Source organism: Ammospiza nelsoni, chromosome 8, assembly GCF_027579445.1.
Source record: "Ammospiza nelsoni isolate bAmmNel1 chromosome 8, bAmmNel1.pri, whole genome shotgun sequence".
NCBI classification, from domain to species: Eukaryota; Metazoa; Chordata; class Aves; order Passeriformes; family Passerellidae; genus Ammospiza; species Ammospiza nelsoni.
The window spans coordinates 19,345,629-19,372,798 of NC_080640.1; the positions used below are offsets into that span (position 1 = coordinate 19,345,629).

Genomic DNA, 27,170 nt, shown 5'->3' on the forward strand with positions numbered 1-27,170 from the left:
GCAGCACCTTTCTAGAGACTGATCCATGTGCCTTAGGGCAAGCTGAGCATGAGCATCTCCTGGAGCCAGTTACAGGAAAGGGCTCTTGTCTAACCCCTCTTCACCCAGATTTCCTCTATATCTGTACAATTGTTTGGACATTATGATATGTCAGGTTGATCTCTTCCAAGCTGGAAGTTCATTGTTGTGCTGCCCTGATGATATCCAGACCCTCCTGCCTTTGGGAGGGAAAACTCTATTGCTTATGAAGATGACCAAGGACAGTGCTGGCAATATTTAGAAAACCCCTGGAAGCTCCCTTTTGCAGGACCTGGGAGCTGAAAGGGATGCCATGGAGTGGATTGTACTCTAATACAGGAAGGACGTGGTGCCTGCAGGCAAGGACTTCAGGAGGTCCTGAAGTACTCAAATGATAGTAAAGAGGGTTCCCAGTGCACTGCACTCCTATTTCTCTAGCTAAGCCCACTGGATTGGAGCTGGGAGCTGAGGTGTGGGGAACATCTTGTCCCCTTCTGTCATCTGCCAGAGGGGTTTTCTGCTCCTCCTGTCCTGCATCAGCTGTGGAGGGATTCACAGCAGGAGGGATCAGGAGAGCCAGGGCTAAATCCTGAAAAATCCTGATCCAAGTGAGGCTTATGTCAGTGCTAGCCAGACCCATGTATGTGGACACCTCTTTCATGAGTTTTAGGGCTGTGGGAAGGTGAGTGGGATATGGAGCAGGACACTGTGGGAAGAGCAACAGCTACTGCACCAGCAGGGAAAACACATGCTCTGGACAGAAATGTGTTTTCTGTGAATGATCTGGATCTCCAGTCACGGTGTCTGGAAAAGACCTCTCTTACCTTCTGCAGCTCTCAGCAGGGCTGCCTGCAGGTGCTGGGAAGGCACAGACATGCTTTGTCCTGGTATGGACACACTGGGGAAGCTCTGAGCTCTTCCACTTGGTTAAATTTGTCACTCTGGCTGTGGCTTAGAGAAAAGCCTTCCCCCTCCCCGCCCTTCTGCCATCAAGAAGCTGCTGAAGGAATCAGGTCGTTGATCCTTCAGCAGTGAGGCCCCTAATTAGCCCAGCTTCTTGGAGTCTGCCAGAAAAGCCGGCTGTGTCTAAGGCAGCTGAGTCCCACAGTCCTCAGTGGGGGCGAGAGGCCCCTCACAGGCAGAAGCCTGGAGAGGGAAGGAGAAAATGGCAGCACTTTGATGCATTAAATATGAGGAAAGCCTACCCTGCCTGATGCTTTTCCTCCATGCCTGGGAGGGCAGAAGGAGACACACTTTCTGGGTGGCTGTGGGGGCAGGTGAGCTTGGAATTGGACTAGCTGCCAGCCTGGAAAGCAGCAAGGAGAGGCAGCTCTTCCTGAATTGTCTTGTAGATACGATGCGCACATGAAGCCCCAGCTCCCCTGGGCTTCTTGTCTCACATACATTTAATAATGGTTGTTGGGCTGGGTAATAAAGTGCTGTTTAATAGCAAATCGATCTGGCAACCTCTGAAGGCACAAAGTGCTGGCTGCCAGTCCAGGTGGCTGCCACAAGCAGACCCAGTGCACTGGCAGCATAGGGTCCTGCAGCCCTGCCACAGCCCCCCTCACCTTGGTACCCAGCTGTCCCATATGACCTCTGCTCACACGTGCCACTGGTGCCAGTGGAGTCCCTGTGCCAAGGCAGGAGACAAAGGATAGGTGACTTTCCCCCCTTGTATCTAGAAGTGGTTTCCTGAGATTCGTGCAGCATTTACCATCCTTGGGGTGCCTAGTGACACTGTGATATCAAGTTCCTGGTGGCCTGAGACACCTTGGCACCCCTGCTGTAGTGTGCTTCAGGTGATGACCTTTGGAGATATAAGTGCCTGGCACAGAACCTGTACTCTGGGGCAAGGACTCGCTGATGTTGGTTGGTAGCCTGGACCATATAGCAGCTTTTGTCTTCTCATCCTCCTGGTTCTTAAGCCATGGTGGGGCACGGGGGAGCCTGTACCCTTTGGCGTAGGGCACAAGGCACAGGCCGTGCATGCCACGTGCCAGTGGCAGGCCGTTCATCTTCATGTGCACGCTGCTGAACGGAGAAATGGACACCAGGACACGGGGACGTGAGTGGTGCGGCGTTGGAACAGGCACACCGGCATCCGGGGTCGCGCTGCCCGTGCATGAGACCCGGTTGGCACTGGCACGAGGGGTGTGCACACCGGAACCTGAGCGTGTGGAGGCTGCTGCACGGGCTGGGGACCCGCCGGCCTGCCCGCACACGGGGACAGGCGCCCCGGTGTGAATCCGGCCGCTCCTCGTGCGCGGTGCCACCGGGTGGGGCGGGGCTTGGCGCCCGGCGGGGGTTTCCCATTGGCTGCTGTGGCTGTCAGCGGGGTGGAGTGACAGCCCCGGGCCGGGATTAGCGCGGCAGGGAGCGGCGGGTTGCGGCCGGTGGCACCGTGCGGCACCGTATCGTACCGAACTGCACTGTACTGTCTCGTACTGTACCGCAGCGTGCCCGCCGGGCCGAGCCGTGCCGTGCCGTGCCGTGCTGTGTCGTGCCGTGCCGGCAGCAGCGCGGAGGAGCGGCGCGGAGGATGCGGTGGCGGCGGCGGCACTGCCGGTGAGACGTGGGGAGCGGAGCGGAGCGGGGCGGGGCGCGGCGGGGACCGGAGGCCGAAACGGGGCGTCTGGGGAGCGGGGAAAGTTGCAGCAGTTGTTGCAGAGACCGGGGCGTCTCTGCGCCCTCCCGGCGGCGGTGACCGGCGGGCGGCGGCGCGGGGCTGCGGTGGCACCCGGCGGGGCCGAGACCCACTCCGGCCCCCGAGTGCCGGTGCGACGGGAAGGGCGCCGGACCGATGCCCAGGCATGGGGAGATCGCGGCGGGCAGCTCCGCCAGCCCCCCTGGCCGGGGGTGCTCCCTCTTCATCCGGATGGATGTCACATCCACTCAGGGCTGATCCCGCCAAACGGGAGGTGCCGGGCGAGGGAAGCCGGGCAGGGGGGGCCGGGGAGTGAAGAGCATGTTCAGCCTCAGCTCCAAGGCGGGGACACGTCTCCTGCCTGGACAACACAGCTGAAAGAGGTCACCTGTTTGCACCACAGCCTTAGGGCCTCCAGACATCCCGCTTCGGTCACCAGTTCCCCTCCTCAAACTGCTCTGTGTCCCTCCGGAGGGCAGACTCATCTCCCAGGGGCCCCAGCCCCTCAGGTAGCCCGGCAGCCACAGCCTGGTTTCCCCCATCCCCTGCCATGGCTTCCATGTCCAGCACGCAAATACGGCCCATCGTGTGAATTTAACCCCCAGCCCTGCACCTCTTGCCTCTCTCCCATCGCTGTGCCGTTCTCCACCCAATCTCTTCTCATCCTCCTCCAGTTCCTACGCCTTGTCCCCGCACTCCCGCGGCGTGGGTGTGTGCTTCCCCCGGAGTGTAAGCAGTGCCTGCTGCCTTCGCTCCGCATCGCCCCATTCCGCCAGGCAAGCGCTTGCATGGGGAGCAGCCGGCCCCTGTTGCACTGGGTATGGCTCAAAGCAATGGCCAGTAAGCATCCCTGGACATTCCTTTGTCCCTTAAGAAGGGACAGCCAGGAGGAACAAGTTTCTTGTGAGATGTTTTCTTGAACCAATTTAATCCCCCAATGATGTGCAGCCCCTGGCTATCACACTGCAGCTCCTGAGTTTTTCTCTTTGAATGTGTGCCCGGGGTTGCCCAGGCAGACACTCTGTGAGATTTTCTTTGCAGAACTTCTCCTGCCTTTAGGCAGCAGGACCAGCAACGCTTTCTCCAGCCCACCAGTGCTTAACAGCTCAACCCATTCATCACAGTGATTTAAGGAGCATCCTTTTGATTCACAATTGAAATCAGCAACCAGGAAGTTGTAGCTCATTCATTCCATCATTGGTTTTTCATCTCAGTTGCATTTGTGCATTTTACCTTTCATTATTAAAGAAAAGCTCACTCCACTGCAGGGTGTAGCCATCCAGCTTTGGTGGGTCAAAGGTAGGCATGGCCTTTACTCTAAATTTGATAATTCTGTTTTGATAACCAGGAGGACATTCTGCTTATCCATGTTATTCTAGTAATAACTCACATGTTTTGAGATAGCCTGGTTCTTGTAGATTTGTTATGGTACAGAGAAAACAAACTATTCCTAGAGATAAATTTTTTCCTTGGCATATGTGTTAGTCGCATTGAGATAAAAAGTAGGATTTCATTTGCAATATATAAACCCCACATCATTATTTAGCAGTTAACTTCAGCAACCTTGAATGTGAACACAACCATAACAGGAGAAAAATATTGTAAAAATAGTACATAATAAATTAATCAGGAGAATTAAATTTTCAGTGAGTGAATTAGAGATTGCTGTTGCTCAGCAGGACAGATTTTTTCATCAGTGTGATAGTGCAGATAAATGGGTGCCTACCCCACAGGTGTGGTTTGAGTTATTTCATTAATAGTTTTGTCTGTGCATCTCTGGAGCCTAAACACTTGAAAATTCAGCCCTACATCCTTTAGGAATTTAATTCTGTCTGGTTTGATCTCAGAAACAGGGAGAAGAAAATCATGCTTTCCTGTTTGCAGCTGGCATATGGTTTCTCACTTTCAAATGATGAAAGCAAGGGACTTAGTATCTTGGCATCTGTCAGAAGGCACAAGCAGCCAAGGCAGAATCTTCCCTGCAGGTTAGGAATTCGAAGAAACTCAGGGAAGAATAAGTACAAGTTTTAGCTCCACTGGGAGAAAGAAAAATGTCAGCAGTCCTGCCAGTGGGGTTGATGGGGGCTCCGGGTCCCGCCTTTCCCTGCAGCCACCCCCCTGCTGCTGTGGGGTGGCTGGTCTCATGTCTGGGTATATGGTCTCTGGGCAGAGACAGGCAGGCGAGTGAGCTGTGTGCAGGGCAGGCTTGCTGTGTTCCCTCAGGCTGGGATTGTCTGTTAGCACTGCTTTTTGAATTTACTGGTGTTGGCAGCTCTGTCTGCACCATCAGTAGTGGCTGTGACATGTGTTGGTGTGACACAGTTTAAACCCAGGCTGACCTCCAAAGACAGAGGCTCCTTGCCCTTGCTGCTCATATTAAACTCCTTGAGCAAGTATAATTGGAGGATGTCTCAGCAATGCAGTAGATACTTTTTCCCCCTTACTTTAGTAGGCTGTAGGCTGTGAGTAGTAAATATATTCAGCCTAAAGCAGAATGAATGAAATCCATTTTATAGTGCATTCTATCGCAGTGTCTGGGGTATGGGACTGTGGGGAAAGTGCCTGAGCATTCTGGCGTCCTGGGGAGAATGCAAACACTCTGGGTGCCTGGCGACCAAACAAAGGGCTGCCAGCATCCCTGCAGTGGTGCTGCTGTGATACCCTTGATGAGCCTTGCCTGCCTCTTGCAGCAGGAGGGGATTTACTGGGGGCTGTCTCACCTGGCACATATCTTTCTCCTGCCACGAGGACAGGACACCTTTGGCCTGTCCTCCCCATGGCCCCAGACTCTTTTCCATTCCTTCCCTTCCCTAACCAGCCCCTTGCCCTTGTTTCAGAGCTGCCTGAGGATGCATCACCTCTTGTCTCAGACATCTCAGGGGTGCTGGGAACCTGCCTTGCTGTGCCTGTGCCACCCTGCTGGGCTCCGGACTTGACACCTCTGTGCCCTCTTCTGACAGGATGGCCCAAGCAGGGGCACCTGTCCGCTTCCACCCCGAGGAGAGCTGCACTGCCTCCCCGCCGCCCTTAGCCCACAGGGTGAACCGGCGGCCCTGGCTGGCGGGGGGCAGCCCCGAGGCCGGGTGGTGCAGCCCCCCGCCCTGCCTCAGCCCCAGCCTCAACGCCGGCCGCCTCCACCTGCTGCGCAAGGGCCTGGCGCCCGATGCTCGCCGCTGCCCGCTCGGCCTCTACAACAGCACCGGCTCCTTGGCCCGCAGGCCGGCTGAGGCGGCGCCCTTTGGCGGCGGGAGCTGCCCGGGCACGGGCCGGCTGACTGCCCCCTGCACCCCGCGGTGGGGCCGGCCCAGCCTGGCTGCCGCCTCCCTGGGCAGCCGCAGTCCGCCAGCCCCAGAGGGACACAGCTCTGTGGTCACCTTCCGCTTCATTGAGAAGGCCAGTGTGCGGACGGTGGGCTGCCCGACAACCCCCCATCTCCGCTGGGAGAATGGCCCCTACAGCCTCAGCCGCAGCCTGGAGCTCAGTGGGGACGTGGGATCCCTCCAGCCCCAGCCCCTGCCTCAGGAGCGGCTCCTGCAGACACTGAAGCTGGAGGCCTCCGCGTCTGACCCGCTTCTGGCCGGGGGCAGGACTCCAGGGGGGACACGTCCCTGTGGGAAGGAGTTCTGTGCCCTTGACACCAGCTGCCTCTGCCGATCCCTGACCAATGGGCTGCCAGAGGAGTTCCCCACCTTCGCCAGGAGTCCCCTGAAGCCAGAGCCCCGACATCAGGTAGGTACCAGGGTCTCCACACTGGGCATGGCTCTGCCCTAGGGATGCATGGCTCTGCCCTAGGGATGCATTGTCCATTCATTGCTCTTCTCTCTGCAGGGCAGTGCCGGGCTGTATCCCCGACAGAGCTCTGCCCATGCCCAGCGCGTTGCCAAGGCCAAGTGGGAATTCTTCTATGGCTCCTCAGATACCCCAAAGAAAGGTAAGAAGTTGCCGGTGGATGCCATTGGGTGGGCTCACCCCTCCTTTTAAGTCTGTATTGTTGGCAGGACAGTGCCCAACAAAGAGCTGAGATTTCCCCCAAGATTGGCCAGCCTATGTCCTCCTGGGGTCAGATAATGTGTGTACCAACCTCCTTGCAAAATCCCCTGTGGCCATGCAAAAGAGGTGCCAAAGAGCCCCTGGCTCTGGCTGCCTCTGCAGAAGAGCTTTTGGGTTTAGATGGGGTCTCTGGGCTGGTGGAAGATGCACTAGCACTGACAGCCTGTCTCTGCCTCTAGCACTCTTTCTCCTTCTGCCACCTCTTCACTGTTTCCCTGTGTCCCTCAACACTCTAGAGTCACTGTTCCTGGAGGTGTTCAAGAAACAACTGGAATGGCACTTACTGCTATGGTTTTGTTGACATGGCAGTGTTTGGTCAAAGGTTGGATTTGATGATCTTGGAGGTCTTTTCCAAGCTTAACGATTCCATGACATGTGACCACACTCTCAGTGGGGTGGGTGTGTGTGTGTGGGGGTGTGTGTGTGTGGGTGTGTGTGTGAGTGATGCTGCAGGAGTTGCTCCTCAGAGCTCCCCATTGCAGCTCCCCATAGCTCTTAATGCTTGGGCCTTCCTTGCAGGCTCCTCTGCCCCCGACTCCACTCCCCTGGCTGAGCTCCCCCAGAAGTCTGTCTCCCCACTGCCAGCCAAGCCACCAGAGCTGGTACCTGAGCACAGCCTGAGCCATGTGGAGGTGGAGATAGAAGTGTCTCCTTTGAGCAGCCAGAAGCCTGGCTCCTGTGAAACTGGCATTATAAGGAGGACAGTGAAGTACTCTGAAACAGACCTGGACACTGTGCCACTGAGGTGCTATCGTGAAACCAACATCGATGATATCCTGGCTGAGAAGGAGGAGGTGGATTCAGCAATTGAGAGCCAGAAGGACAGTGAGAGCAACCCAAGTTTTGTGGGCACGCCAGGCAGGAGGAACAGCACACCAGAGGAGCCACCTGCTCCAGGTACCAGCTGCTCCAAGGATGGGCTGCAAGACAGGGACGTGGACGAGGACGATGAGGTCTTTGAGGCGATGAGGAAGGAAAACAGGGAAAGGTGAGGCTCTGTGTGCAAAGGCCAAAAGCTCCTGTCACCCTCGTTATTGTACCCTGCATGGCAAAACAAGCTCTGCTGAAGTGTCTGTGCCAAAATCCTAGTAGCAACATGCTGGCTGTGTGTGAGGGTGGGATGGGGTCCTGGATCACCCAGGGACTGGTGCTGCCCTCACTGCCCCGTGGAAGAGTAAGTCAGCACAGGGGATCCAGCTCTGGATGCTGTGCCATGGACCTCACTCACCCAGGGTGAGCCCTGCAGCTCAGGTTGCTCACCTGAGCCGAGGCTTCCCAGCATGAGTCCTGCCAGGTCAGTTACATCCTGCCATGGTGCTGCCAGGTGTTGGGGTGACAGTGTCAGGACACCAGAGGACAGGTTGTGTCCTAGAGCTACTCTGGACTGCCAGGTGCTGCTGGGATGTCCTCCCCACAGATGTGCTTCAGCAGCAGGAGCAGTTCCATTTGCTCAACCTCATTAAGTATTTGCCATTTTCAGAAAAGCGCAGGGGATACGTTGGGATCAAAAAAGCATTTTGTTGCCTTCTATGTCATTTTTCACATGTGTGGCAAAACACCCTGTGCTGGGAGGCTGATGAAGTGGGTGGCATGAAGGTTATCATTCAGCTGCCTACCCATGGGCAGCAAGTGTGCTCCCAGCTGCTGTCTGCCCCATCCAGACACTGGCAATGAGCACATATGGGAGATAGCATTCGTGCCACAAATGGTGGCATGAAACTCTGCCCATGGAGTTTCTGCTGGAGTGGTAGTTTGACCATGAGAAGTGATGGGCATCATCAGGTCCAGAGCACTGTGTGACAGCCATCTGAACGGGAAAGGCCCTGTGCAGGAATGTTCTGACATGTGCATTGTCAAGTGAATCAATTGAGTGAGGTGAGGAGGTTCAGCATCATCAGCAAGTGCTCCATAGGAGTAGGGACAAGTCTCATCTGGGAAGCAGAAAACTAGGGTGATGCCTGGAATGCCACATGGCAGCATAAGCTTACCTAGCTGTGCAGAAGGTAGGTGGGGAGCATTTAGGTGGAAGGAAGGGAAAAGGGAGGTTTTGATGTCAGCAGAAGTTAAAAATAATTAAATACATACATTAATAATACGTTAATACAGAAGTGCCCCTGCCCTGGGAAGAAAAAGAGTGAAAGTGCTGAGCTAACAAGGAGGGAAGGTGTGTATCTCAAGGGGAGCTGAACTGTCAGTTTGTCCAGCCCTTGCATCTCTATTGGAGGGGACAAATACATGCCAGCGACTCTGTCCTCAAAAATTTGGGTTCTAGAGAAAAGCTGAAAATAAGCCATTTTTAATGTGGGTTTTTTTTTCCAAATAGATGTTTTAGTGAGGTATAAAGTTATTGCAAGTTCTTCAATTTGCTGTAACAGTGTTATTTTGTTTCCAGATATCTTTGAGGCCACTGTGAGTTTTATGAGCTGTAAGCCTAGACCAGTTTTTTTGTCCTCTGAGACACCCTACTGTAGCTCCCCAGCCAGTGCTGAAATCTTGGATGTGTCCTTAACAACCACTGTTTCTCCTAAAAGATGGTGCTGCCAGTATAGTTACCAATGTGTGTATGGGGGTGTCATGTTCATTTGGCACAGCTTCTTTGTAGACCAGTTGTTTTTTTCCCCTGCAGTCCCCTGAATATTCCCCTGGTAAGTGCAGACCCTGTAGACAGTGTCTTGAAAATCACGAGGCCCAAATTGCAAGCTTGTTCAGTCCCTGCATCACAGCCCTGGGTTTTTGCTTACACACTGCTTTGAGCTCTGCAGCTGCAGTCCTTATCCCTGTTTACCAGTCGCCAGTATTGATGTTTTCTTCTTCAAGCTTTCTGCTTTGCCTGCTCACAGGAGGGGTGAAGTTGGGGGGATGAAGAAGCCACCCTGGCTTCCTGGACCTGCTGGCACCATTCTGCTGCTGCAGGAGCTGCTGAACCCCACGCCAGTCCTGGTTGCTGGGAAGGACCAGCCATACAAAACCACTGAAGTGCTTTTTGATGCTGATTTTCAGCTTTTAGACATGTACATCCCTTTTAAAATCTAGCTTTAAGGGTTAGGTACTACCCTTTGGCTTGGTACTACCTTGTTGTACTTTATGTTCTGGCCGAAGTTCAGAATCTTCTTTTGTGATTTAACTTCCCAAAATAAGAGAGCATGCTAACAGAAAAAAAAAATCTACCCCAAACAAGACATGAAAAGTGACAGAAGAAATGTTGTCTTCTTCCAGCAAATCTGCTTCCTGAATGTATTCAGAGTTATGTCAACTGACTCTAATGACTAGTCTAAGCCTTTACTGTCTTTGTTCCTATTAGTTCAAGAGAGCCAAGACCTGTCAGTGAGAGCAGGCTCAATTCCCTTCCTCCCTGAGCATCAGCAGACATGCTGGCTAAGCTATAGGAAGAGCCTGCTTTGGCCCTCAGCATGGGTGCCTTGGGCTGATGAGAGAGAAGAGGCTTTGCTAGGGAATGCTCTGCTCCCCTGAGAGCACAGAGGGCTGATGGGAAGCAGTGATGCCTTTTCTCCCTGCAAGCCTTGCCTAGAAAAGCCCTAAGACATGCTGCTTGGGAAGCCTTTCCAGAGCCTTTGTGCTTGCTGCTTGTTGGCAAGAGAATAGCCAAGCCTTGTTGGGGATTAGAAAAATGGTTATGGTCTCAATTTCATCAAATTCTTAAGCATGTGCTTAACCTGCATCAAGCCTCTGATGTGTTGTCTAAGAGCCCAGAGTGGCCACAGAGGCACAACTCAGGTGATCCTCCTGGATGGAGCACGGGGCTCAGGCTGCAGAGGGGATGCCCAGGGTGATCCTCCTGGATGGAGCACGGGGCTCAGGCTGCAGAGGGGATGCCCAGGGTGATCCTCCTGGATGGAGATTGGGGCTTGGGCTGCAGAGGGGATGCCCAGGGTGATCCTCCTGGATGGAGCACGGGGCTCAGGCTGCAGAGGGGATGCTCAGGGTGATGCTGGCAGGGGCCTGTCAATAAGCAGGGGAGGTGCCTGCAGCTCTTGTGGGTGAGCAGGGGACAGCATGATGGCGTGAGGGGGCAGGGGAGTGTGGACAGTCAGGGGAGACTGCAGTGCCTGTGGTCAGTAGCCTGTGCCTAAGCATGGGACAGAGCGAGGACACTGAGCCCTAGGAGCAGGGTGCTGCCACGCTGGAGGAGTAGTGCAAAGGAGCCTGGGGGGACTGCAAGGAGCTGCTGTGGCTTGGTGGCGATATGTTTGATCACAAAAGTGAGCCCACCTACCTCTCCTGGAAACAAGATACTTTCCAATCTGCTGGTATTGTCCTCCCTGGCGCAGTTTTCGCCCTGCTCATGCTGTTCAACAGCATTAACTTGGTTTAGTCGCATGGGGCTGGGCAGGAAGGATGGAGAATGCACATTTGCATCTGTAAAGCACATCTGCAGATATTAAAGAGGTCTCTTCTGCCTTGTCCTCACCAAAAACCACTTCAGAAGTGGCTGCTCCTGGGGCTTCTACAGGAATTATAAGTGTCACCTGGTGCTGCACAGCCAGGGAAACACTGGTGGATAGGTGAGATCAGCCTGCACCCTGCCTTCCTTACCTGAGTCTGGCTTCACTGCACTCCCCTTGAAGCCAGCTGGCACTCTGGCGGAGTCAAGCTGCCAGCTTTTGGTCTACTGAAGTAATTGGGGTGAGATTTTTGAGTGGCATGTGAAGGCTAATGAATGGAAATAATTTGGTGTGTGTTACAGCAACGCATCTTCTGATCCCTCTGTAGGAAGATGTTTTTTCATAACAAATGTTATGACAGGCTGGAGCAGTTCCTCTGCTTTAATCAGAGGAGAGACTGGCATAAGAAGTGCTTTTCTGCTGCTTTAATAAAATGATAGCAGCTTATGAGTAAAGTAGGCTTTTAGGGCTGTGTTTGTGCCTGTACTGCTGAAGCACTGATGTTCCCTGGGCTGAAAACATCCATGTTGTCACGGGCTTAGGCAGGTGGGCAGGCTGTACTTCACCTCATTTACAGGGCAAAACACTCAGGGCTCCAGGGTTTAGAAACTTCTGTGTTAGGCTGGACCTAGATCAGCACTGGAGACAGGCTGGACCTTTCTGTGGGGCTGATCCCTGACAAGATGATGAGCTAGGACCAGTCATGGTCTCCAGGGCCTGGGTGAGCTCAGATCCCCAAGCCCAGAGATGTGTGTGAGGCTCCCTGTGTGCTGCCTGGGGAAGCCTGGCGCTCACTGGGACTCAACATCACTTTATGGAAACAGCCAGCAGACCTTGCAGGTGAGTGTTGGTCATGCTCTGAACACAGTACTCTGTAACCACAGAGCAGTGTTCATGGAGGAAGATGTCATGCTGTCCTGAGCAGCTTCAGTAGGAGCCTTCTTGGTGATAAAAGGTTCATGAAAGCTCATGAAAAATTCATCCACTTCCAGATTTGGTTGGAAATGGAGCTGAACCACATCCTGCTTCTAGTACTTGAGCCCTTTATTGGATCTTAGCTCAAGTCAAGTGATTGGGAGCAGTAGCCATCTCATAAGCTTCTTATGAGGATGAGCCACTAAAGGAACAAAAGTCTGTGGTGCATTAAAGGAGAAGCATATGTCTGGAGGGAGGCCAGCACAGTCCTGCTTCCCATGGTGCTTGGGCAGGCAAGGCATTTCCTTGGTGGTCTACAGATGTCCAGAAGAGATTTCTACCCTTCTCAGTTTCCTTCTGAAGCAGTGTGTGGGCTTTTGTTTTGGGGTTTTGATCCCTTGCTCTTCAATGATCAGTTCTTCTCACTTTCTTTCCCTCTAGGATCATGGACCGAGACACACAGGGTATGCTCAAGTCTCCAGTGCCCTTCCTTCTAGGGCACAGCCTCTCCAAGGATGGCATGGACTCTTTCAGCAAACATTTTGAGACCATCATGGAGTCCCATCGAGCCAAGGGCACATCTTACACCAGTCTGGACTCCATTGACATCCTTTCCTCCCCAGCCCGTACCCATGGGACCTTTTTCACTTTTGACCTCCCAACCCTCACCCCAGAAATACAGGGAAAAATCCGAGACAGCGCCAAGGTGATCGAGGAGAGCTTTGCTCCTCTGGCTCACTTAGAGCCAGACTCTGGGACCAGTTCAGCCACAGATGCCCCCTGGACAGAGAGGGAGGAGGAACAGGGGAGACGAAGGAAGGGCACTCGGCACAGCCCTTGCCACTCGGAGGACAGCTTTGGCACTCCCTTGGCCTCCAACACGAGGTGAGTGACCAAAGTTGCTTGCTGTCCAGCTGGGCCACTAAGGCTTGATGTGGAATCTGATGCTGTGAGATCTGGTTTGCAGCCAGAGCCTAACTCATGTTGCTGGGGAAGGGTCAGGACTGCGTGTGCTAGATTTTCTAGGCAGTGGCTGATCAGGCCAGTGATCACATGGTATTGTGGTAGGTGTGTTGATGGGAGCACAACTCCTTTTTCCATCTTTACCAGCTTTGTAGGTACTGGAGGACTGTGAGATTTTCTTCAGCCAGTCAAGCAGGGAATGCCAGAACTTCAATCCTGTGGGTCTAGGCCTGTATGTGCTGCCCTGTGGCTGTCCTCCTTGTGGCCCCAAAAGCTTTGCTGCTAACTGTGGCAATAGTTGGGATTGGGATCTGGGTTGGAGACAGCCTTGCAGCCTGTGACTTCCCACCTCCCTCAGTGGCAGGAATGGCCAATCAGTGATGCCCTGCATTGCTGGGGAGATGTGGTGTCCCCCACAGCCAGCGGCCTTGGGTCATACAGCCTTGTTGCTTATGCCAAGGCTCTGGTATACCTCAGCACATAATAGCTGAGACCATGCTTTTATCTTGACCTTGTATGTGGGAAGTATGTCTAAGTGCAGACCTACAAAGACCTCCCCTGGGATGCCTGCACCTACTCCAGAAGGCTTAGTTGAAAGGGGTGGAGCAGAGACTGAACCCCCTCCCTGCCCTGCCCACAGTGGGGCACCCAGCAGTGACATCTCCAGCACAGGCTCTGTGAGTATTTTATCACCTGATTTGGGCAGGTGAAAGCGTGCAAGTCCCTTGCTCTCACTGGGCAGAGCTGCAGTTAAAGCAGGTTGTCCCTGTGGCTATGACAGTTCTCTGCAGAGCATGTGTGGAGGCAGAGCTCCCCGGGGCTAGGGAGTCCTTCAGACCCAGGGAGGCCAGCAGTGCTGGCAGGATGGTGGGGCAGGAGCTCGGGCAGCCCTGGGAGATTACAGGGACGTTACTTCAGTGGCAACAGCCAGAGTTCTGCAGCTGCAGGTCAAATTGCAGGACTTGGCCAAGCTGCTGGTGCAAGCAGGTGTCCAGAGGGTCACTTGGCTTGCCCAGTCCCTACCAGTACAGGTAGGCACTGTGGGCTGTGGGGCATCAGCCCCGGAGGAATGTAAATGGGCAGCCTGCATCTCTCCGGAGTTGCAAGACCCCTGAAATCCAGCTGCCCAGCTTCCCCGCAATCCTACTCTTCTGGAGCCAGCCTTGGCCTCGGGCACAGTCGTGCCGGTCCCTGAGGTTTGTCCGCGGAGGGAAGAGACGTGACTCGCCCCCCGAGCGAGGCAGGGTCTGCTGGGAGCTCATCGGGGCTTGCCTGCGGTGGGACAGAGAGAAGGGTAGGCGGGCGAGGCAACATCAAAGGTGAGGCTGCAAACCGAGGTGAAAATGGCCAGACAGCAGGGCGAGGGCAGCGCGCCGGGAGCCTCGCTAGAGGGAGAGCTCGGCCCTGGAGCCGCGGCGGTGTGGGAGGAGCGGGGAGCCCGCGGCGCTGGCAGCCGCCCCGGCGGAGGATGCGCCGGGAGTCTGAGCCGCGTCCCTGCCGAAACACGGGGCCCGCCAGCCAGCGCCGCTGCCTCTCTTTATAAGGCTCCTTTTGTTACTGCAGCGGTCGGGGAGCCGCTGCCCCTCCCCTCCCGGGGCCAGCGCAGGTAGCACTGGGCAACCTGGTGAGGATGCCGTGAAGGGCTGTGCCCAGTGTGGGGCCCCGTGGGGTGGGTTCGGGGTGTGATGCCGGAGATTGAGGCTGCGAGCTGAGCAGAGGAAGGTGGACCTTGAGGAAAGGATGAAGATAGGGTAAGAGAGGTATGGGGTGATAGCACAGTAGGGAGACGAGGCTGGAGTGCAGGATGAAGAGGTCTCCTCACAGGCATTGGCACAGCAAGAAATAAAGGACAAGCCTGGGGGGAATTATCCCCTTTGCAAGCTATGTCAGGCCATGAAGAGCAGCAGAAGCCAGGACACAGAACACATCACCCCACCACGGCATAAAAGACAGTGGATCCCAGGGATGGCAGGTCTGCCTGCAGAGGCATGAGCAGCAGCACATACCTGTGGGATACAGCCCTGTGTGTCAGGTATTAATTCCAGCTCTCAGATCTGACCCAGAGCCCCTAGGCTGGTCTTGGCCCGAGGGTCCAAGACACCCAGGTTTTCCTGTGCTGGCTCTATGGCATCTGTGTCTTTGAAGGACAAGACCACCCTCCATCCAGCAGGTGAGTAACTGGACATTTAAGGCTCTTGACTCACACCAGAAATTGTTTGGTGGGATTTTAGTGTCAGTGCCTGTCCTCCACAGGAGCAGTTGTGTTCCTCACAGGAAGAGCTGGTGGGATGGGGTGATGGAGGACAAATAGACGTCTCCAGAGAATGCTGGTGCTGCAGGGGAGGTTCTGGAAGTCTGCAGAGAAAAAAGACTGAGGAGGGGCACAGCTGCCCAAAGTTCAGTCCTATCTGGATCTGTCAGCAGTAACACTGGTGGGTGCTGCTGTGGCTGGGTGATTGTTGGACTCCAGAGCTGCCAGAAAGCACAACCAGCCGTGCCTGTGGTTGGAGGCTGGTCTAGCTGACCTTCAAGTGTCCTCCCAGCCCTAACTTCAATTCTGTGAGGAATGAACTGGCCCAAATTTTTGCTGTCATAAATCAAAGTCATTCCACTGAGACCGATGGAGGGAGCTGCGTTTATTTAGCTCAGCCAAAGATCCGGTCTGGTACATTCTTAGCAGCAACATTAGGCAGGCTTGGTTTGCTTGGCAGAGGCAATCTAGCTATGCACATGGCTTCCTCTTCCAGAACTGAGGGGAGTGCTGCTTTGCCCCATGAACCTGTCCCTTGTGGATCTGCACCAGGCTCCTTACCATGGTTTAGGATGAAACCAGCCTCATGTGGGGAGCAAGAGGTACTCAAATTGTGTTTAAAGGTCTGGAGTTTCCTGCAGCAGGTGTCTTGCCTGGAGCTGTGTCAGGACAGACCTGGACAGCCCAGAAGCTCAGCTGAGCACACCCCAGCTCCTGGGGAACAGGTTGTTGCTGCAGGAAGGGTCCCACCATGCAGATGTGTCTCTGCTGGCATCTGGGAGGTTCCTTGGGCTTTCTTGCTGCTCCACATTCCAGAGAGAAGATTTGCTCCTGGTTGCTGGAAAACCAAGTGGACATGGTGCCAAGTAAGCTTGGTTGATGGTGACAAGGTGGATACGATGTCAGGATTCCTGCAGTGACACACTGCATTGCAGCCAGGGATAGTGCTGTGGTCTCTGCTTCTGGGCTCCAGGCAGCCGGCTAGAGGAGGAATATTGGGGTGAGATGATGATCCAGCTACAGAAAATGAGTCTTTGGCCCTGAGAAAGAACATTTGGGCCCTGAAAGAAGCAGTGTGCTTGGTATGATGGCCCTGAGTAGGACCATGATTCTGCAGCAGCTTTCCAGGGCAGGGATCACAAGTCCTTCTGCTGAGCTGGGCTGGGAGGTGGTCAGTGAAGAGCCTGTGTGTCAGGGTGAGCCCTGAGCCCTGTGCTGGATGACATGTCTTCCTTGCAGAGACCCCCAGATGTGCCTCACTGCAGCACTCTGGGCTCCAGGAAACGCCTCTGAGGTGGCAGGGGGAACTGTGCTCCCAGTGACATGAGTGGTGCAGCAGGGAGAGGGATGAGCTAGCACTCTGTCTGCTCAGGAGTGAATTATTTCATGCACACTGAGGATACTTGCACAGTATCAAATTTGATCTTTATTCCTTAAGTGTGTATTTAATGTAAAAAATATTATCTCAGTGTTTCTTCAAGCCAAACTAAAATGTCACTTTACTAAACACACTAAAAAAACCTTTACCCAGAGACCTGCAATTAGCTCATCAGTGAGAAAATTAGCATAACCTCAATTACCTCAGACATGGACACGTCTCTTGCTCTGCTCTCCATTTGCTTGAGAATTGGGCTCTTGTTTTTCTGTCTTTAAGCTGCATGTTCTCCAAGCCAGTTGTGGCTTTGAGTGGTGGCAGACAGGTACCACAAAGGGGGCATACTGAGCCTACAGAGGCTGACTGTCCATATTTAACTGCATGAGAGTGGCTTGAGTGCTAGAATAAAACCCATTTCACTGCATGGTTGAATAGAGCCTCATCCTGAGAGCAAGGTTATGCTTTGCTGTAAAACACCAAATCAGTGCTGGAACTTGGTGAGGGAGGGAGCAGCAAATTTCACTGGTAGAGCTACTTTGAGACTCAAGGTTTGAGATCCCTGCATGCCCATTGCAAGAAGCAAGGCAGAAATTTTAGTCACAGGTTGGGACCCTGCAGGGAGATACAGGTATTGAAGGACAAGAGAAATTTTGTAAGTTGCCCCACACCTGGATGATCAGCACTAGGTAGGAAAGATGAGGACAATAGAATAGGAAGAGAGGTTATGGGGGGAGATTTGGAGCTCTAGGTTTTTCCCTGGATGCTGCAGGAACTGGCCCTGTGAGGGAGGACAACCTCTCATCTAGGCAGGATAGATGAGACCCAGAAGGATATCAGGAGTGTTAGGGATGGTGCAAAGATTTAAAATATATTGAGAGGGTGACTGAGCAGCAACTTGCTCTGGAGATGCTCTTGGACCATGGAGAGTGTTAGAAGGTGGCTTTGCATTTTGTAGCTTTGCATTTTGTACCTGGAAGAGCACCCTTGGAACTTCTGGGCAACAAAGGGGACAGTGTCTGTGCCCTTGTGATAACAGATAAAGATTTTAGCAAAAAAATGCAGTCACCACAACCCATGGCTGGCAGGTGCCAGCTGCTGGGATGGATTAATGTCCTCTGCCTCTGGGAATCAAAGAGCATGTGACCTCTGTCCTTGGTTGAAGCAGTGACTGCTGCCACAAGGAGCTGAAGTGGGGCCCAGGTGTGTGCCCAGCAGCACCCAGCCTGTTCTGCTGTCAGGCACCCCTCAGAGCAGCTTTGACCATGCCAAACAGTGAGGGCGCAGTCAGGCACCAGGGCACATGCCAGCAGCACCTTTGGATGTGGCTGTTTTGGGAGGAGAAGAGCTTTTAGGCAGGTAGGAGATTTGCCCACAGGATGGGGTGTACTCATGATGCAGACAGTGATGCTGGAAGCTGCCTGCCCAGCTCCCAGAGCTGGTGGATTCAGATCTGGTGAGCTCAGGGTGACCTTGTGACCACTCTTGTGGCTGCTTCCACCAGGGTGCACTGGAGTGATGGATAGTGTCCCTGGGGAGGACTGGAGCCAAGTGGGCACAAATCTGCCTTGAGCACCCATCCAGGTCTCACCACAATCACCCACTGGTACCACTGAGTTCAGCAGTGGTACAAGCAAAGCACATCTCTCCAAGGACTTGCACCAGGGAAGTGTCTGACCCACGGGTTTGAGTGCAGAGCAGCTTCTCCTGCTGCATGCTGGCTGGGGATGGCAGGAAGGTGGAGAGGATGGCCCCTGAGAGCCCCCCAAGGCGTGAGGCAGCCTGCCAGTGTTGTACAGGGCTCCCCTGGGACAGGCAGCACTGAGCAGGAGGAGGCTGGTCCTTCTTGAAAAAAGCAGAGCCTCAAGGAGATTGGCCTGTGTAATAGGCTCAGGAGAGCAGGCCTCTTAAAACTCAATTAGAGACTTTTAAAAATAAATCAGACTGGAACATTGTAAGGGCTGCCAGAAAATTTGGGCAAGGTCAGAGTTGCTTAACATTTGTTGTTGATTAGATTCAACCAGCTTTTGGTCGGGATAACTTCTGCGCAGCTGAGTCAGATTGCTTTGGGGGCCAAGCCAAGAGTGTCTCCTAACATGGCCATTTAAGGCGTGGTGGGCTGAGAGCTGATGGGCAGCCTGGGGAAGCCTGCACTCCACTGTGAGCTGGGAAGGTTTTCCTTTGTTCTCTGCCTCATCTCTGCCATCTGGGTAATGCTTTGAAATCAGTGGGTGGGCAAAGGTGAAGGAAGGAATTGGAGTTGTCTTGTCTTGGATAGAAACTGCACTTGAGAGCAGCACGAGGAGTTTGTCCAGATTAAAAAACTGAGTACAGAGCTGTAGGACAGCATGTGATGTTGCACATGTTTCTGCTCCAAGTCTCTGCTACAGCTGAGCTTGGCAGAGCCTAAGCCCACACATACAGTTTCACAAGTTCAAAGTGGGGGACTTTGGAGTAGTTGTCCTTTCCTTCCACATCCAGTATGAATGTTGGTTTGAGTGCCTTGGTCCAGTCAGTCACTGGTGCTGTCCCATCACCCCACCCCTCCTCCCAAACCTGCATTCCTACACCTTCCCTAGCTCCCTTAGCTGACCTCAGAGTGTCTCTGACCAGGGCAGTCATCCTGGCTCCCAGCAGTGAGCAGCTAGTCTCCAAAGCAGGGTGAGGAGCATGCATTTCCTGGGAAGCTGAACAAGGGGGGGATCTGTAGGCAGGCTGACGTGGAGTGTCCCTTCCCATTGCAGCGAGCGCCCCCAGAGCCAGCTGGTTTCAGACTCGGAGTTGGAGATGGACAGCGTGGAGCAGCTGGCCCTGGGCAGCACGGACACCCTTTCCAATGGACACAAGGCTGATCTGGAGGCTGCCAAACGCCTGGCCAAGAGGCTCTACAACCTGGATGGCTTTAAAAAAGCAGATGTGGCTCGCCACCTGGGGAAGAAGTACGTGTGGGTGTTTGGAAGGAATGTTCCATTCTGCAAGGAGCTCACTTGCGCCCGCAGTGCACCTGCAGCTGCTGCCCTTGTGGGGCACCAGGCTGGCAGGACCACAAAACCCACTCCTCATGACTGGTACATTTGCACCAGGTGTTCCCTCTAAGGATCTTAAAACCTAGGAGACATCCAGATTTTCATACCTTCCTACCATGACTGAATCTTGGATGCTTCAGTAAGGTGTTGGGGTATGGGGATGGCTAGCTGACCTCTCGGGGGCCCTTCCCTCTATACCTGCCCAGTATTCCCAGTGAATTTGTGGGTGACTTCTCGGAGTTCCATGGGAGCATGGAATATCTCTGTCCCTGGCACACTTCATGCAACCCTGGGGAGCTCCCAGCCTCCTGGAACCCACCCAACCCCTGTGTGCCTTTAGCAGTCCCCACAGCTTGGTCAATTCCATTCTCATCCTCCCCCTTTTCTATTTCAGCAACGAGTTCAGCAGGATGGTGGCAGGGGAATATCTGAAGTTCTTCGTGTTCACAGGGATGAGTCTGGATCAGGCTCTCAGGTCAGAGCTGAGTGTGTGTACATGTGTGTGTGTGGTGGCCACCAGTGTGGGGTCCCAAAAGACTGTGCCCTCTGCAGCTCTGCAAACACACAGAGATCTGCACAGGAGCAAGCAGACCCCTTGACTGCCACCTGGAGATCCTCTTACCTCTTAAATATGAGAGGGTGATTTCCAAAATGGTCTCTCAGCCACGCAACCAAGAAAAAAGCATTCCTGGTCTTAACTCAATGGTCAGTGCAGTTAAATGACAGTCCGGTTCACCTAGAATTGACTTTCCAGGTCTTGAACTCAAATCCTTCTGTTGTTACACCTACCTCCTTTCCCAGTATAGCTCCTGGTTGTAGGTCTCTGTGATGTGCCAGCAGGATTTGGTGCTGTGGACTTGGAGGAGAGTCCCACAGTGGGTTTGGAGGGAGGGAAGGTTGTACAAAACAGGGCTTCATCCAGCATACGGGAAGGTCTCGAAACCAGAAAGCACAGCTCCATTCCTGCTCAGGGTGAGTTGAAGAAACTGCAGTGGGCTTCATGTGTGACCAACCCTGCTCCTGCTTTTTCAGGTCCTTTCTGAAAGAGCTTGCCTTGATGGGAGAGACACAAGAGCGAGAGCGAGTGCTGGCTCATTTTTCCCAGCGCTACTACGAGTGTAATCCCAATGCCATCTCTTCAGAAGGTAAGAATCTGCATGTCTGTGGGGAGTGTGTGTCTGTGCGTGCATGTGTGTGAGTTTCAGAGGAGCTTATGTGTTTGTCAGCTCAGTGAATGTGCTCAAACTGAAACTAGAGAGCAGGCAGAGAGCCTATACTGATGCCTTAGAGGACAGTCCCAGTATGTCATTTCCCTCAAATGACAGATGCTTCAGATTTATTTTTTTTAAGCCTGGTGTGGTTGGATGATGCATAATTAGGGCTCAACCCATTCTTAATTTTGACCTTGAGTGGATTAGCACAAGAGACACACTTAGCACACTCCTCACCAAATAGACCCCAGCTCTCAGACCCTCAGCTCAGGGAATATCTAAGTGAGGAACCTAGCCTAGCATTTCAGGAGCACAGACACCTGCTTTGTACTATTTCATGTCTTTGCACCACTTCTGTGTGGGTTCACACAGAATGGGCCTGCTCTGGGCTGGCTGTGGCACTGGTGAGGTTTGGGCTGCCTGGCTGGCAGAGACTGTGTGAGTCCTACCTTGCCATGCTAGGAGCTCTGCAGGATTAGCTACAGCATCACTGCCTGGCTACAGGGGCAGCAGGCTTGGAAGGGAATTTGTATGCTCAGGTTCGGAACCAGCAGCCTCTTACCTATTTACCTGCAGGCTGTGTGACTTACCTATTTACCTCAGCAGTGCAGTGACTGCTGTGTCTCCTTGTGTCCAGGGTGGGAGGAGGGGGCTCAGCACTGTCTTGGAGGCTCAGAGACCCCATAGCTTTCCTAGGATGCTGAGGCACTGGAGCACCAGCTGCAGGGCCAGGGGCTCTAATTCCTGTCCTGTGCTTGTGCTGCAGACGGAGCCCACACCCTCACGTGCGCCCTGATGCTGCTAAACACAGATCTGCATGGACATGTAAGTCACCACTGCCACTGTTCCAGTCTGTCCCCTGTCTGTCCTCTCCACTCTGAAACTGTAGGCGCTCAGGGAAGGGTGAGAACAGTGCCACACGAGCAGGAGGCATGGGACCTGGGCCCATAAGAGCTTGTCACCCTTAATGTGTTCGGTGAGGAGAGGTGAGAAAGGCTAAATTAGAGAAGGGGCTAATGAAGGAGAGAGCGGGGCTTTGAAGGAGACTGGCTGAGCTGAAAGATGTAGAGGTGGAACAAGGACAGAAAAGAAAACTGAACAGGAAAAGAAGGTGGGAACAAGACTCCAAAACCAGCTGCCTTTGGGAGCAGGGAGCACACAATTTTGAAAAAGGAGGGTATTTAAAACTCCTAGAGTCTCTGCAAAGCCAGCAGCTTCCCCGTACCTGCAAGCAGCCTTGCAGAGACCAGGCTGGTCCCTCACCCCTCTGCAGAGATTGGTGTGTTTGTTCCTGGGCTGTGGGACCTGCTTCAGCCAGCAGTGACCTCTGTCCCAAAGGAAATCCTGATGTTTCTCTCCCCCTGACTCCCTCAGAACATTGGGAAGAGAATGTCCTGCTCCGAATTCATTGGCAACTTGGAGGGACTCAATGGAGGCACTGATTTCCCCAAGGAGCTGCTCAAGGTAAATTTGGTTGTTCTCCATGGCTGGCCAAGCAGCAGAAGTGAGAGCTTTGAGCTGGATCACATGGAGGGCTACCTGAGATGCTATGAATGCAAGATGCATTTACATGCAAGAACAGTGGTGATCCCTGAGCCTGCAGTTGTGCTTCAGCCTTGCTTAGGGGAACATGGGCTGCTCCATTCCCCCTGCAGGACAGTGGAACTTTGCCTGGGGTTCTGATTCCCTCATTGCTCTTGCTGTGCCTGTATTGCAGGCAAGGGAGCACACATAGGGCAGCTTACTAGGGCTGGTTTGCTCAGCTGCAGCCAGAGGCTTCCTGCCATCAGTCCTGTAGTACTGAGCCCTTTCTGACTCCCTGAAGCACTGGAGCCCAAAACCTTGGCCAGGCCCTGGGACTGGAGCCACCTCTGGGGCAGAGGTGACATGGCAAGGCATCGCAATGGGGAGAGTGGGTTGGAGGTTAAAAGCTCGGAGCTGGGAACTCACCACACTGGTGGGACTGGGGAACTTCTGCCTTCTCCCTGCCTGACCCAGCTCCTAGAGGGGAGGCAGTGTTCAGCAAGCTCCTCTGGCCTTGCACTGCTGCGCTTCTGTGGCACTGCCTGCATGCAGGAGGATTTTCTGAGCTGCTGTCTCCCTGTCTCAGACCCTGGGAATAGGCTTAGCTCCCATGGGCTCTGCCAGGCAGAAACTGCTGCTGTTGGTGAAGCGCTGCAGTTGGCAAATACTCATGATGTGGAAGATGGGTTCCCACAGGGTGCTGGAGCCACAACGGGGCGGGAGGTGGTTGATGAAAAAAGGCAACAGAGGATGAAAAGCTGAGCTCCCTTTTCAGCCTTTGTGGGTCTATTCCTGGTTGTGTCTCACCCCATCATTAAGGGGTTACCAGCAGTTCTCAATAGGGCTGTCCTCCCTCTCAGCCCACACTTCGCCAGTAAAAGGAGTTACTCAGGAAAAATTCTCCTCTAATTTTAAACCCAGCTCCAGAAAAGGCTTTAAGCACACAAAATGGATGGAAACCTATGAAATGTGAACTCTGGCCCTTCAGTGCTGCTACACCTTGGAGTATCTAAGCTCCAAAGACTTCTTGGTGTGCCCCCTTTGCATCCTTCACTACCCCATGGTTGGGTGCCCACCCTTGAGGCATTGCCCTATTAAACTCAGTCCCTCAGAACACCAGCAGTTCAAACACATGAGATGAAGTTACCACATGAGCTCCCAGACAGAGGGAAATAGGCCAGCGACGTAGTGCCATGAAGCCACAGGCTTTTCCTCGCAGGCAGGGACCAAGACCTTGGCTGGGTGTAAGGAGATGGAGGAAGGCTGCAGTGCTGCAGCACAGCCCTGCACAGCTCAGCCCAGCAGCTGGGAGGCTGCTCTGCTAAAAATGGCCTGTTCCCTCTGCAGCTGCGGTGCTTCCCACCGCTGCGTTCCAGCCGCCTCTGTACAGGAGCCATGCTGGGGAGGGGGAGTGGAAGACACTGTGAGGAACTCAGGCAGGGCAGGCTGCAGCTCTTCTGAAGAACCTGAAGCACCGTTCTGCTTTGGAAACCCCCTGCCCATGCAAGGGGGAGTAGTTTTCTGGGGCAGGTGAGATGGAGAAAGTGCTGTTGGCTTGTGCTGGCAGAAGAACTGGCAAGGGGATCTTGGGCAGCCTCAGCCAGCTCATCCAGAGAAGACACTCTTTCCCTTCTGCCCACTGCTTTTGGCTGCTTATGCTTTGTGGTCCCTGCACAGGCTCAGGGGCAGACAAACGGGGAAAGGCTCTCCTGCTGCTGTGTCAGCCTGCATTGGCCCTGTTACCCCGAGCAGGATGCTGCCTCCTTGGCAGACCTGGCGGGCTGTGCCTGGGGACTGAGGCTCCTGTGCAAGTGTGCCGCACAGCTGGCTGGCTAATTTTAGCATTCCAGGAGCACATGCGTTTCCTAAGGGTAAGGGGAGGGGAAGGCAGGCTTCACAGGAGCTTCCCAAAGCTGTAGGGCAGGTCTTGGGCAGCTCCAGCACCACAGAAGAAAGGTCCTGGGGCTCTTCTGAGCCTGCCTGGGTAGATAGCACAGGCTGCTACCCCATGGACTTCAGAGCTGGAGGGCTGGAGGTGGCTCTCACCCAAAGCACTCACTGCCAGGGAACTGGGGCAGCAGGGCAGGACCTAGGTAGCTGCAGGGGCACAAGGCCACCATCCCCTGCGCCTCTGAGGACAGCATCAGGAATAGACCCACAGGGAGCCAGAGCACTCCCCTCATCTCTGGCTGCAGGGAGTCCCAAGATAAATGCAGCATGATGCCTGAGAGCATGTGGCAGCTTGAGTCAGACAAGAACTTTATCTGCTACTAGATAATACGTGTAAACAGTCCCATTTTTATGCAGAAGCAATGAAAACACTTGAAGAGCTTTCATAGCTGAGCATCACATCCCCCTCACTGCCAGTGCCTCACTATGCCCTGCACAGCACTGCTGCTGGAACTAAGGCAGTGCTGCCTTACCAGCAGTGCTGCTGGAAACCCTTTGTCTCTGAAAGCTCCCCTGGAGAACTATACTCTGCAGGCAGGGCTGCCCAGCTCTCCAGCTGAGATGTCCCCCTGATCAGGCATGGAGCCATGCCAGGGATATAAGAACCCATGTAATGCTGTGCCCAAAGATGCCCACACCTGCAGGCTTGGGCCTGAACTCCTGTGGCCATATGACAGCAGCTGCCCATGCAGCAAGGAAGGAGGTGGAAGCAGGACATCCTGGAGCTGGTGATATTTTGTTGAGATGTTGCTTTTCTCTTGACAGTGTGATTCCAGCCCAGGCCCCCTGGGATTTCACTCACCATTGCTGATTGTCTGTTACATTTCAGATGTGGATTTGACCTTTATGTGATTGATCACTTTGTGGAGCCTTAGCTCATCCCCATCTTCTTTACTCATTTAATCTTGTGCTTCACTGGTTGGCAGAAACAACAGTAGGGCCAAATTGGGCCCCATTTCTCACCAGCACTGCTTAGCAATTGCAGGAGTGAGCCAAATCTGTGCTGCCTGCCAGCCTAGGAGCCCAGAGCACGTCACAGATGTTAATGAATTAAGCCTGACAATGCAGTCGGGTCCTCGGGGGAGGAAGGTAGGATGGGCCCCCACCTTCCAGCTTGGAGGCACAACAGCAGGGCTCAGACGCTCAGAGTGCTGGGTAAGTGATTAGCAATGTGGGAAGAAAGCCCTAGCTCCCACCTCTGAGCTATAATCACAGGAACGCTTGCTCAGTCTAATCCCCTGGGCTATTTTTTTTTTGCCTGTTTCCCCTGGGAACAATGGGCTGCCCTGCCTCTGTCTCCCATGGCTCCCCCGGGCTTCAGGGGCAGCCCAGTACATCTGATGAGCCAGACATACATGCCCCTTCCCTCACAAGTTGTGTCAAATGATCACTATGCCAAACAGTTAGGGCAGAGTGGAAAATTTCCCCTCTCCACTGGCTGCATCTCCTGCTCAGTCAAGCCTAACTAAATTACGTATCGATCCTTGTGCTTTCTGCAAGGATGCCCAGCTCTTTGCTTCTTCACGGAAGCAACTGCCTGAAGCATCTTTGTCCTGCCCATAACCAGCTGGGTGACTGTAGATACTGCTGTTTCCTGCTGACCTGGGAGGGACAGGCAAGAGTCTTAAGTGTGGGGTGGGCACTGTAGATGGAAAGTGAGCACATCTCCGCTGGGCCCATCTCCTAAAGGTTTTTTAGGTTCCTGGTGTGGGCTAAGCTGCAGCAGCAGCTCTGAAGCCTGCCCAGCGGGAACCGGGTGGAGGTGCCACCTGGCCCCTGGAAGCCCGGAGTCGCCACGGCGGCCCCCGCAGGAAGGCACAGCCACCTGCTCCCACTCTCCGCGGAAAGGAGGCAGGGACGGCGAGGGGGTGCACGGGAGGCAGCTCGGGCAACTCGTGCGGCATCACCATGAGGGATGCAGTCCCGCGGGCGGGATGCCCACCGCCGGGCCGCCATTGGCTGCGGCGGGCGGGGCGGGGCGGCCCCGCCTCTGCCGGGAGCCGCCGCCGAGCCCGGCCCGGCCCGGCCCCGCTTCAACAGGCGGCGGCGGCGGCAGAGCGGCCGCGGCGGGCAGGGCAGGGCAGGGCACGGCAGGGAGGGCAGGGCAGGGCGGCCGGGCTCCGCGCCGGGCACCCCGCCGCCCCCCCGCCGCCGGCGGCAGGATGATCGGCGTCAACAGCATCAACAGCAGCGCGGGGCGCATGCGGTCCCGCTCCATGTGCTCGGTGCGCTACGGGCGCAACTACCGCGGCGTGGAGACCTTCTGCTACGGCTGGCCCCAGCGCTCCCGCACGCTCAAGCCGGTGCTGTACACCGACCTGGTGGTCAGCCGCATCCAGAGCCGCCGTAAGAAGAAGCCGGTAAGCGGCGGGTCGGGGGAGCGGGAAGCGCCGCGGGGGGATGCTCAGCGCCCTGCGCCCCGGCGGCGACATGGGCGGGTGAACGTGCCCGGACAGCCGCTGTCCCGCCCGCTGCAAGAGCCTCAGCTCTGGTACGGATGTAGCGAACAGCAGCCCCATCTCCGTCTCCTGCCTGCTTTCTGCAGAGCCGGGTCTCCACCATGCCCCCTCCGCCCGAGGGTCCCCGTCCCCAAGCCTGGATTTCTCCCCACTGCCATCCCACCCCGATCACGGGAGTGGCGGGAGCGCGGCAAGATCTGGGTGACATTGCGCCGCTTACAGTGGTCTGGCAGCAGTGCCTGCTCGAAAACATCGCTGCGAGAGGAATCCAGGACAGAGCGGTTCCGCTGGGACCTGCCCTACGGCTTAGCATAAGTGACAGGCTCTGCGGGCTCCGTGCCAAGGGCTGCTCTGCACCGTGCCCTGGCCAGCCCAGCCAGG

General features: G+C 54.6%; 1 protein-coding gene across 1 annotated transcript in view; it reads left to right on the forward strand.

Annotated features, from left to right (window-relative positions):
• The first annotated feature begins 5,626 nt into the window (after positions 1-5,626).
• The window catches only part of PSD (pleckstrin and Sec7 domain containing), a 31,375-nt gene continuing 9,831 nt past the window's right edge, over positions 5,627-27,170 (forward strand). The window contains exons 1-9 of the mRNA XM_059477589.1: positions 5,627-6,394; positions 6,494-6,596; positions 7,235-7,703; positions 12,475-12,918; positions 19,364-19,558; positions 20,040-20,120; positions 20,678-20,790; positions 21,623-21,681; positions 22,231-22,320. Coding sequence (XP_059333572.1) covers positions 5,627-6,394; positions 6,494-6,596; positions 7,235-7,703; positions 12,475-12,918; positions 19,364-19,558; positions 20,040-20,120; positions 20,678-20,790; positions 21,623-21,681; positions 22,231-22,320 — 2,322 coding nt within the window. The remainder of the gene's footprint in view (positions 6,395-6,493; positions 6,597-7,234; positions 7,704-12,474; positions 12,919-19,363; positions 19,559-20,039; positions 20,121-20,677; positions 20,791-21,622; positions 21,682-22,230; positions 22,321-27,170) is intronic.